This window comes from Chelmon rostratus, chromosome 6 (assembly GCF_017976325.1).
Source record: "Chelmon rostratus isolate fCheRos1 chromosome 6, fCheRos1.pri, whole genome shotgun sequence".
In the NCBI taxonomy this organism is placed as follows: Eukaryota; Metazoa; Chordata; class Actinopteri; order Chaetodontiformes; family Chaetodontidae; genus Chelmon; species Chelmon rostratus.
This window is the reverse complement of record NC_055663.1, coordinates 27,541,687-27,554,063: the sequence shown is the minus strand read 5'-3', so window position 1 is coordinate 27,554,063 and position 12,377 is coordinate 27,541,687. Positions and strand designations below refer to the sequence as shown.

The 12,377-nt window shown below is 41.7% G+C and overlaps 1 protein-coding gene across 1 annotated transcript; it reads right to left on the bottom strand.

The window, feature by feature from the left end:
* Positions 1 to 4,642: 4,642 nt before the first annotated feature.
* LOC121607476 (gamma-crystallin M3-like) lies at positions 4,643 to 7,075 on the bottom strand. Its single transcript, XM_041938302.1, has 3 exons — positions 7,043 to 7,075; positions 5,141 to 5,383; positions 4,643 to 4,921 (listed from the first exon to the last, which is right to left on the bottom strand). Exons 1-3 carry the CDS (start codon positions 7,073 to 7,075, stop codon positions 4,643 to 4,645), a joined length of 555 nt encoding a protein of 184 aa, XP_041794236.1.
* Between the last annotated feature and the right edge of the window lie 5,302 nt (positions 7,076 to 12,377).

Below are 12,377 nucleotides of genomic sequence, written 5' to 3'. Positions count from 1 at the left end.
GAACAAAAACCTGAAGACAAAACAAAACACCTGTGTCATGTACAGGCTTTTAAACAATTCACTTAAAACATCAAAGCTGTAACATCTGATTAAACTTTGTCCCAACAGGAAGCCTCCTGTTTCTGATCTCACCTATGCAAAATACATGGCGCCCTTAACATGTGTGGAGGTTTTCTATCAAACTTTTATTGGACACAGGTGGAAAAAATTCACATGAAAGACATTTTGACTTTCACTCTGACTAATTACATTTGGACAAATTACAGTTTTGTGAGGATGTTGTTAGTTTCAATAAAAACTAAACGTTAGAGAGAATGAGAATGAGAAAGAAACACAATGTTCAAAAAAAGAGGAATAAAAACTAAACCCACAAACACACTGTGAAATAAAGCAAATTATTGAAACGATGTATGAAGTGAAAAACAAATCTGTAACCTAGTCAGAATCACAGGAGCTCAGAGGAATCAGCAGGTTTATACGCTTTATAGCACATTATAATGTTGTTTTAAACAGACGTTCTTTATTCATGTGTTTGTGTGGCTCATCTGGACCTGCTGTTCAAACTGCTGTTTTTGTATATTAGAAACATTTATTCACAAATTTCATATTCACATGAAGATATTTTTATATCATTCAAAATGCACAGAATCATAATTTGTTCCCGAGGAAAAGTGTAGCACAAGTTTCAAATTCATGACCTCAAATCTGAAATTTTTATTAAGCTTTAACATCCCAGCAGCAGAAACAGAGAAGAAATGAGACGATAGAGAAAAATGAGAAATAAAGACAAATGAGCAGTGTGAGCGCTGAACCTGTGAGCATAAACATGATTATCAGCCGACACCTCAGCCTCAGATCATCCAAATCATTTTAAAACCTGATTCCAAAAAAATATACATGAATGCTGTCATTGGTAACAGGTGATTCACCTGTGGAATGTTCCAAACAGGTGTTTTTGGAGGATTCCACAACTGTCCCATTCTTATTCAGAATGAGCAGATATTTACAAAAGTATCTGCCCCAATCAAGTGTTACGTATCTTCTTAAAGTCACAATTTAAAGGGATTTGCATGAAACATGATGCTCGTGTGTTCTATGTCTGAATGTGCAGAAAAATCTCAGCTCTCTGCACAGCGAGGCAGCAGTTTGTTCTCGAGCATCGTGTGAAAAGACAATTCTCCGTGAAAACATACCTTTACTCACGAGGACAAAATGTTTTGGTGCTTAAACTCCACATTCATTTGCACAAAGTTTTTTTTATGTGAATTTATATCAGATTTTTGGGTGAGCCACACAAGATTTAGCCCTTTACACAATACAATAAATGTACCAGCTCTCTGTTTCTCTGTCTGTCTCTCTCTGTCTCTGTCTCTCCTTGTCTCTTTCTCTCTCTCTCTCTGTCTCTCTCTGTCTTTCTCTCTCTCTCTCTGTGTGTGTGTCTCTGTGTCTCTGTCTCTCTCTCTCTCTCTCCACCTCTGTCTCTCTGTCTCTCCTTGTCTCTCTCTGTCTCTGTCTCTGTCTCTCTCTCTCTCTCCACCTCTGTCTCTCTGTCTCTCCTTGTCTCTCTCTCTGTCTCTGTCTCTCTGTCTCTCCTTGTCTCTTTCTCTCTCTCTCCCGTCTCTCTCTCTCTGTCTCTCTCTGTCTCTGTGTCTCTCTCTCTTTGTCTCTCTGTCTCCCTGTCTGTCTCCCTGTCTCTCTCTGTCTCTGTCTCTGTGTCTCTCTCTCACTGCATGCTGGGAGTTTGAGCATGTGGAGCAGGGGAGGCTGAAACCGACAGCCTGATACTCTGAACAGTGAAGAAACAGTGCAGGAGACGAGTGATTTGAGGGACAGGAGTTCTGACACTGAGAAACGAGCTGTGGAGGACGATGAAGGTGTGGACAGACAGAAGGGGGGGTGATCGACTCTCAGACAGCCGAGGCTGAAAACCAAGTTGTGGCGGCAGGTGGGTCAAACACTGTAAATGGTAAAAATGAAGACAAGGACATGTTGGAAGACGACTGTCTGGCACAATTCTCTGATGTTGTGTCCCAGGAGGATCAGCAGTCGTATTCTTTACAGGAAATCTGTCATTTCCTGGATGAAACTTAAGACAGGCAGTCTGTGGGGATAACAGACCTTTTCTATAATGCAGACGGATTCATTTATTCTGTCCTCAAGATGAAAAGACGGGTTGGTTATGAACAGCTGAGTAAACAGAAAAGGTTTCATACTGGACAAAGTTAGGAAAGAAAAGTGGAGAAAGTTCCTCCTAATGTCTAAAATACTACTGATAACAAATGGGTGCAGCAGTGAGGGTTGTAATCTTTTCTTGGAAGGGTCTCACTGTCCTTTCTGTCTTCTTTGTCTCTTTGCTCTACATGGAGAGTTTAAGAATAATCACTCTAAACATCAGTGGTGGACAGAGCCTCCAATTAACCAGCAGCAGGTGATCACATTGTTCGTGAAGGCAAACGTCATTATGTTGCTGTTGAGCTCAAGCAGAATTATCAGTGTACAGACCACCAAGACATTCAGCACTGTTTGTGCAGGAAATCCCTGGATGTGACGGCTTAATCCTGAATATTCATATCAACAAAAAGAATGACTCCAAACCTATGGAGCTTGAGAATTCACTGGACAGCTTTGAACTCACAGGACATGTAAATGAAGCCACTCATCAGCATGATCACATTCATTCTGGACTTGGTGATAACAACAGGGTAAAACAGGTGATGTTTCAGGATTAGAATCACCTGTTTCTGACCATCACTGTGTGCTTTGTGACGCAAAACTAATCTGAACAAAGACTAAAGGGGAATTGTTGGTTGATTCATATCAACCTGGCAAAGCTGAAGCAAAGTTCTGTGATATTATGAGATCATATTAGTCACACAGCGATGACTGCTCTTTAAATGGCATAGTTGAACATTTCGACAACACCTCATCATCTGCTCTAAACAACGTTTCTCCACTAAGGGTTAAAAAGAGGTGGACTGACAGAACCTCCCCATGGGTAAACAACAGGAGTGTTAATGACAGGAAGAGAATCTGTTGAGCAGCTGAAGAAAATGAAAGAAACTGGGCTCACAGTTCACTGTAATATATACAAAGAAGCCATGACTGTCTATGACGAAGCAGCAGGTCTGGCAAGAAAGGATTACTTTTCCAAGCAGAGGATGCTGGGAACTCTACAATAATATTCTCCACTTTTGAGCCACCACTCAGCACCACCCACACCCATCCACAGTCCTCTACATCAAACTGTGAAGAACTTGCATCGTTTAACGTTATCAAAATAAGATGAAACCATGGAAACATTCACCTGCATTACATTAGCTGAGCTCTGCAAGACTGTCACTGACTTGTCCAGCTTGTGTTGACCCAATACCTGCAGCATTTTTAAAGCAGGTGTCTGACATTGTTTCAAGTCGTGTCCTGAACATTTTAAATGCATCTCTGCAAACAGGCGTCTTCCCAGATGACTTCAAAACAGCTGTTATAAAGCCATTACTAAAGAAAGCCAACCTAGATAGTAATGCACTCAGAAACTGTAGCCCGATATCCAACCTTCCATTCAACAGTAAAGTACTAGAAAGGATTGTTTCATAGCAAATTAACTCCTTACTTAAAGAAAAAAACAGTCAGACTTTAGAACAGACCACAGCACTGAAACTGCTCTGACTAAAATAATCAGCGACCTCAGACTAAATTCTGATCAAAATAAGCTCTCAGTTCTTGTTGAATTTGATCATGATTGGTTTCAAACATACATCAAACGGAGAAAGTTTGATGTCAGTCTTGGAGATCAGGTGTCTGAGAAACATGACATCTGTTCTGGGGTTGCAGAGAGCTGATTGGTCCGTTAATGTTCTCACTATACGTGCTGCCACAGGGTGGTGTCATCAGAGAGCTCAATGTATGGGGGGTAATGTATGTTTCCATAGTTATGCAGATGACACACAACTGTACATCTGTGCTGACCCAAATGATGCTGCCGCTCCAGACTTCATTACTAACTGTCTGTTGGCAATAAATCAATAGATGAGCAACTGATATCCCACTAGGAGGCCCAAAAACAAAAAGAGAAATGCTGTTAAATAATCCAGGGAAATTAACTCCCTGAAGAGATTTGTTAGCCAATGCTGAGGCATTAAGAAGAGCCAGTTTCATTTGCAGGTATTCTGTGACAGGAGAGAAGATTTAAACTTACTGAGACAGTTGGTCTGTGATTGCTGCGATATGTTTGACCAGGCCAGGCTGTTTAAGATAACCATATATTGAAGGAGGCGGCATGGGGTCCGTCTAATTTCTGACACACACCTCAGTGGAGATGTCTGCTGTTATTGTTTTTTAATCGTTCATCAATTTCACTGTGTATATGATGTGATGATGATGTAATATACATGTCTATATAGTGTGATGTGATATATGATGTGTGTATTATTTACATATGTGTTTAAGATGCGTCTGTATCTATGTGATGTGTGTGTATCTATCTATATATATACATTTACTGTTGCAGAATTGAATCACTAATACAAAGTGTCTTAGAGTTATTATGCTGATGAACAGATGAATGGTTCTTTGTGGTATGATGAATAAAGCAGACAGTAAACTTTACTGAAACAGAACTTTATTTATTCTCTTGTGTCGACAGTGTTTAGTAGCAGGAGTCCGTAATGCGTCTCATGCTCATGAACTTCATGTTGCTCATGGACATGTTCATGAAGCTCCTGTACTCTCCAGGCCTCATGTACATCATCCTGCCTCTGTAGTGGGGCTGCTCGTACATCAGCCAGTGTCCGTCCATCACGTGGCAGGACATGCAGTTGGACATGCGGTAGCGATCCATGATGTTGTCGCAGTCGTCCATCAGCTCGTGCATCTGGCCTCCAAAGTTCTCCCTCTCATAGATCTTCATCCTGTAGGACCCGCGGTGCTGGAACACATCAATAACCAATAATTAATAATCAGTAAACATTCAATACAGCACCTGAACTGTTCTGGTTAGTGTGTTTAGAGACAAATAAGGACTGGCTTCATGTCAGACCTGAGTATAGGATGAAGATCTGTCATGTGATTGGTCAGATGTAGCTCATGCTGATCCACACTGATGAATAAGTCATCAGTGCTGCGCTGTGATTGGCTGCGTGCTTACCATGGGGATCATGCGGCAGGACCTGATGCAGTCGCTCATTCCCATCATGCTCATGTAGTCGGAGTACTCGCCCCTCCTCAGGAAGTACTGGTTGCCCATGAAGTTGGTGCGGTCGTAGACCATGAAGCAGCCTCTCTCCACCCTGCAGGAGTGACACCTGCTCAGGTAGGAAGACATGTCAGCACAGTCGCTGCTGCACTCGTAGGAGCGACCCTGGAAGTTCCTGTCCTCGTAGAAGACGATCTGACCGGGAGACAGAAGACAGACTTAGATAAAGTGATGAGGTTTGACTGACTGATGTAGTCTGAGGCTGCTTCAGACCTCCAGCTCAAACATCCAGCTGTAGACAGCCAGTTCCTGATGATCCAGATCCTGTTAATCACAGCTGGTCTGACTTGATCCTGAGAGCTCGCTCACTGAGCTGAAACATGGCCGAACGTTCGGGTCAGCTCCGTGACTCGTGAGCTGAGAATTCAGTTGGATTTGTACAGCACATATATTTTTACAGCACCTGATTCGACATGAGCGACTATCTCTGGGCTCATTTTAACTGAAGGAATCATTGAACGTGTGGACCCGAGATGGTCCAGGTTCAGCTACCTCCTCCAGTCAGTGAGTGCATCCCTACGACTGTGGATAATGTTGTGTGTCTGGTTTGCAGGGCAATTCAAATATTGTTGGCACATTTCAGCTACATGTGCAACAGGAATCAGCTGTTTGTTTGCTGACTTAAACACACCCACATTTTTCCTGCTCATCAATGACTTGAATCACTCGGTGAAAGTATCCTTGCAAGTTTTATTTTATTATCAGAAGAAATGTTGTTGAATGACAGAGATAGTAACCATAAAGAGAGGCTGAATAATAATAATAGTAATAGATTTTAACTCTACAATATGAACGTGTTTGATTCTTTAAGTATCATGAAGCGAGATAAAACGAGTGCAAAGTGAGGATTCTTAAAATCTAATCAATAATAAAAACTATCATTGTGTTTCTCATGTGTTCATGTGAAGGTCTGATCTGATGGTTCATGTAAAATAACCGATCAAACATCTTTAAAGCGTTTAGTTTCATGTCAACTTTGTGTATTTATTTCCGTTGGTTGGTTTCAGCTTTTCGGTTGTTTTTAAGAATAATTAATTAATGGAGAAGGTAATCTGCATCTCAATCAATAATATAATAAAAGTAATCAGCCTTCATTTTATTGCTCATATGTATATGTCTACTGTGACATAAACATATTTATTTCTGTGTAATATCATTAATGCTGTAGTCACTTTTTAACATCCCATGTTCAATGTGTGTATAGTCTGAAATTCTGCAGTATATTTTTATGGTAATTTTTTTCAATAAAGTTTTTTTCAATTTTTCACAGTTCTTTGCAGCTATCTATATTTTTATGTATATATATATGCATATTTTTAACATACTTTTTTTTCTGACATAAGCCCTTTGTATAATTGTACACACACACACACACACACACACATATATATATATATATATATATAGTCCACTTTTATTTTGTATTTTGTATTTTGTATCTTGTATTTCTCTATTTCTATTATTTTCCAGCTGCCGTTACCTGCTGCTTGTAACACCCAAATTTCCCCAGCTGGGGATGGATAAAGTCTATCTTATCTTATCTTATTTTATTTATTTGTGAAATTCTAGTCTTCATACATGTTAAATCGTTTGTTTTACTGTGAACAAATTTCCCATTTTCACGTTTAGCTGAGCTGGTTACAAACCATTAATTTGAAGCGAACTTGATAAACTCTAATGTTCCCTCTGCTCGTCTGCTTTTCCAGATCACATCATCCTCAGACATGTGTGTAATCCAGCGTTCCCAACGCTGTCTGTGCAGGTTTGGGAGCAGTGATGCATGCTGGGACTTACCCTGCTCATCATGTTCATGTCGGTGGCGGACATGTTGGCGTGTTGTTGACGTGCTGCTCTGTGCTGACGGAGGTGGACTGCTTTCACACCTGTGTGAGCTCGCAGCTTTTATACACCTGAGCATCACTCAGTGCTTTGTGTTCCGGAGTGCCGAGTCAGCACACACACAAAGCCTCTTTCAAAGGGTTAACAATGACTCTGTGAGGCCTTCAGCTGCTGGTTTCATCAACACCAGCACTTTGTTAACCTGTCGCCACCTTTGAACGCTTCACATTCTGTTCAAATTCACCTTTAAATCACTCACAGTATCAAACAGACTGTGAGTCATGCTTTTAAATGAACACACAACATGTTCACGTTAAATATTATCACCACAAACTGGTTTCCTGGATGTTTCGTGAAGAGTTTTTCAGGCGTCTCGTTCATGTTTCTCACAGACGATGTTCCTGAAACACCAACATGAAACTCTCCTGTTGAATCATCAGGACAAAAACATCTGCTTCTTTGAGAAAAAGTGAAGAAGAAGCCTGTGGACTGAAGTCAACTACAACTCCCAAAGTGCATTTCACCAAATATCATCCAATCACAGGGCTTCAAATCCTGTGACGACGCTAAAGATGACGCTGTTCAGAAAAACTGAAACCAATCGGCAGCTTAAATCAGTTCAGATTTCATTTCTGTGTTAATTGTTCAGTAAACATGGCACAAGAGCAGCTGGGGCTCATGGGTACTGCAGTATTTAGTCTGTGCAACTGTAAATAATTCAAACTGGTTGTCGGAGCAACAGCCTGTATGATGGTTTCATCATCAACAGATTGTTTAAAGAAACATTTGATGAGGAAACAGTGACTCCTCTCACCTTGTGGCTTTATAGTTGAGGACAAAACAACAAAAACTATTTTTATGAAACATAAACATAAAAAAAAAAAAAAAAACAGGTTCTATCTATGGTGTCTGTTAATGTTTGGATCTAATTCTTACCATTCCTGTGATATTAGCCTAAAATGCCTCTCCAAAGCATACTACAATACTAAACATCTACATTTATATTCAGTCTATAGTTGGGCCATCTTTACTTGTATCTAGGCTACATATCTTTAAATTGAGGCCACATGTCCCGGCTAATGTGAAATGATCTGTTGAGTACTAAAGTGTTTTGGACGAAATATTTTGCTGGATTGGATCATCTGAACCTTTGCCAATATAACAAAAATGTTTTTCATTGTGATGATATTTTTTTTGCCATCTCCATCAGCCCAACTTAAAACCTGCTGAGAACTGTAGCTTGGCTGTCAGCGTCGTTACTCACCAAGACTGCAAATTGGATCATATTTGTTGGTCCTCGTCAGAGTCGTTGAAACCATGGTGTTTCCTAATTACTGAATTAGTTTTGTCGTGGCTGTATGAGTTCCCTGTGCTTTTTGGCCCTCTTCCTCACCTGTCTACTCTAGCTCTGCTCAGGTATGCTAGCTCTGACACCGTCAGCGTCAGGAGAGAGGTGAGAGTTAACAAAAGATGCTTAAAAATAACACACACACACACATGCAGTTTAACACGGAGGCACAACATACAAAGACAACACCGATTCCACAGATTTTAAGGAGGACTTTCGCCAAACAGATGGGGAGGTGAGATCCTTTCTGCCACTTTTTCATTGTGCACCTTTAAGGTGCATAAACCTCAGCCACGGGTATGCTGTCCAATTTAAACCCACACAGTTTTAGAATTTACAAAAATAAGCAAATAAGATCAACTTTATTAATGCCCAGTTGGGTAAATTTGGTGTTACAATTTCCACATGATTTAACATGCTAATTAATTCCCGATGATTCTTATAGATAGATAGATATACTTTATTTATCCCAAGCTGGGAAATTGCAGTGCAGCAGCAGCATTACACACAGTGAAATAAGTGAAAAATTCTGAAATAAGACTATAAAGAGCAAACTATACATAATAAAATATCAAAATAGCGAGCAGTAAAAAGATTATATACATAATAATAAAATAGCAAAATAGTAAACAGTAGTAATGAAAAAGTATTGCACAAAAAGAATATCTACAGCAAATGGCAGTGTGTAGAGAATAAAGTGTACCGTGACTGTAAGCATAAAGAAGACTATAAAGAGCAAACTATACAGAATAAAATATCAAAATAGCAAGCAGTAAAAATTATATACGTAATAATTAAAATATCAAAAGTAGCAAACAGTAGTGGTACAAAGTATTGTATTTTTTTAGTGTACAGTGTAATGGCATGTGGCAGGAAAGATTTCCTGTATCTGTCCCTGCGGCAGCGGAGCTGTAGCAGCCTGTGGGAGAAGCTGCTCCGCTGTCTGTCCACTGTGTGATGGAGAGGGTGCTGATCATTGTCCATGATGGATAGCAGTTTATTCAGCGTCCTCCTCTCCACCACAGTCTCAAAAGACTCAAGTCTGAGTCCGAGTACAGAGCCAGCCTTCTTGATGATCTTATCAAGTCTGTTGGTGTCGCTGGCTCTGATGCTGCTGCCCCAACATACAACAACAAAGAAGATGGCGCTGGCGACCACAGACTGGTAGAAGATCTCCAACATTTTGCTGCACACGTTGAAGGATCTCAGTTTCCTCAGGAAGTAGAGTCTGCTCATCTCATCATTATCATTATGATCACTTGTTGTTCCATTCTCTGGAAAGACAGATCACAGATGTCTCACTGATGTTCTGCAGTCCTAAAAACCATCTGGCCTCGATAGTCAGCCTTCCCCGTAGTGGACGACATGTTCTGTGATCCCGGACGAGCCCCCAGATATTGTCTAAAAGCGCTCAAATCCACAGTAAATAATGCACAAACTCACCGATGGTTTGAAGTTACAGAAGATTATAACTGTAGCTACAATAAGGAGCTTCAGTAAAAACTAAAACCAGAACAATCGAGTCACTGCAGCAGTCTCAAGATGTTTTCTACAAAATACAGTTCTCGTAATTTTCTTCCAGACAAAGAACCTTTGTCTTCCCACAGACTTGGTTGAAGCATGATGTATTCATGCACTGACTGTAACTTCACTGGCTTATCAATAACTCCACCTAAAATCTGGACAGTTGTAAACACACAGTCAGACTCACATCCTGTGTTTATCCTTCACAGAACATGTGTTTTCCATCCGGCCTCGTGCAGTGGAACCTCTTCTCCACATCGCTGAGAGAGAAAATAGAATAAGAGAATGAATAGAAAATAAATAAAATTGAAAACCAATAATTTCATTCCACATGACTTGTTTTACAGAACTAGGGTTTATGGTACTGAAAGCACTGATGGTCCACTGATGGTCTCACCGGGGGGGCAGATGGACAAGGACCAGCTTCTTCAGGGTCCGAGCCACCGGCCTGTAGCTGTTGAGGTTCTTGGGGTTTGGAGTCTTTGGGTCTGGTTCCACAGCTGTGGCACTCTCCCCAGCTTCAGGCCCAGATTGAAAGCGTGTTCAACTATCCTGCACAGCTGGTCTGAACCGAACTCGTGCAGCCTTGAGCTGGTGTAATCTTGACCCTCAGCCTTTCCTGAGTTTATTCCTCACCCAGTTTCTTGTGAGGGACATGGGGCAGGTGGTGTGCTGAAGGTTGTGGGAAGGGGGATGTCGGTGAAAACTCTGCTTTTTCTGTCTGAGAGTTGGCAATGAAGGTGTATGTTTGGGTTAAGGGAAGTCTGCAAATCAGATCCTAACTTCAGGATAAGGATTTGCTCGAAGGGCTCAGCTCAAGCCATTATTACACAATAATCAAGATCGGATGAGCGAGGGCACCGGAAAGGGAGGTCAGAGCAATGAAGCCGTGGAGTGTGAATGAAATCGACCTCTTATCGAGCTGGTGCTCAGATATGAGGGACAACCATTAACAGGCTCAGAGCAGGCGAGCAGGTGTGCAGAAGCAAGAACTGGCACACCTTGAAGACCTGACACGCCTTGAACCAGATGAAGTTGACCAGAGTGAAATCCCAAATATGCACGCCGTGACCCCAACAAGGCTGAGGGAAGCACTGAACAGACAAGGTGACACAGAAGGTGAGAACAAGATCAGGACCATTGCGGACTTGGTCGGGCACGCTCGGGATCCTGGCCTCTGTGTATCACGTGTCAACTGCTTCAGCGTTGTAGTATTGTTTGTTATAACTGTCTGATTCTTTGACCAGCGCTGTTTCACTATGTTCTTCAGGATGCATTCACAGTCAGTTTGGCCTCATTGTATTTGCGTTTACAGTACGTAGTCGCTCTTGATCTGTGATCCTATTCAGGATTTAAAGGGCTCACAACGGAACAGATGCCAGTCCGGGTCCTGTGACGCAGATGTCAGCCTCCTGAGTGTCCGAGCGTACAGTGGCTTTGTTAATTTTGGTTTATACAAACATGACAAGATGTCAAGAAGCTGCTCCTCTCTTTTTAAATTGCTGCCTGTGTGTCATCTACACAGTGACCACCAGGTGGTGCTGTACACCAACATGACCCCTGCTCCCCTGCAGCAGCCGGGGGGAGGCGGGGGGCACAGACAGTGTGAGAGCATGATGACGATAGTGTCATGTCACAGCTTTCATTCCGAACTTGATGTCAGTCATACCTGTGCCTTGACCTTTGACCTCTGTGTATCTACCACTGAGAGTCAGGGACGAACAAAAGATTACAGCTGAGTGAATCTCAGCTTTTTAAATGTAAATACTCTCATGTTTCTCTGACAGTAAACTGAATATCTTTGGGTTGTGAAGACAGATATATTTGAGGGCGTTGGGATCAATTTTCAACAAATTAATTTAACTAATTAATAATTGATTAATTGACAGATGGAAGTTATGGCAGCCAGAGTGGGTAAAACGAATATGACACCACCGACAGACGACTGATACCGCTTAGCTTCAGATGCAAAATGGCGCCCGTTATCGGCTGGGCAGCATGCTGGGCTTCGAGATCGCCAGAAAACCTCTCACACTCCACTGCGATGGCAGAAAAACATCACCACATCAGGGCCAATCAGCCGCTGGCTATGGTGGCTGGCGAGTCCAGGTAAGCATGTTTAAATTTACCAACACGATTATTACAATCAGCAACCTGAAACCATCACAAAGCAAAGAGTGAAAACTGATCTTATCCTGTGTAGTAATCGTCCTCTTCGTCCGGTGACTCTTCATCCGCTGCCAGTGATGTGTGCCGCCATGCGATTGACAGCCGTCAAGTCTTGTTGTCTTGATGAACAAAGCCTTTTCATTTTCCCTCGATGGCGGGCGTCTGCAGAAAGACGAGTGGGTCAGTGTTAGCCTTGGTTCACGACATCGACAGCAGGTGTTCAGGACGCTTAAACGCTCACTGAGCAAA

What these genes read in the sequence shown, in the direction of transcription:
- LOC121607476 (XM_041938302.1), bottom strand. Translation starts at nt 7,075, where the DNA reads ATGTCCGCCACCGACATGAACATGATGAGCAGG. An exon ending in ACATGAACATGATGAGCAGG is followed by an intron (nt 5,384 to 7,042) that starts GTAAGTCCCAGC and finishes TCTCCCGGTCAG; the next exon opens with ATCGTCTTCTACGAGGACAG. An exon ending in CCTGCCGCATGATCCCCATG is followed by an intron (nt 4,922 to 5,140) that starts GTAAGCACGCAG and finishes GATGTGTTCCAG; the next exon opens with CACCGCGGGTCCTACAGGAT.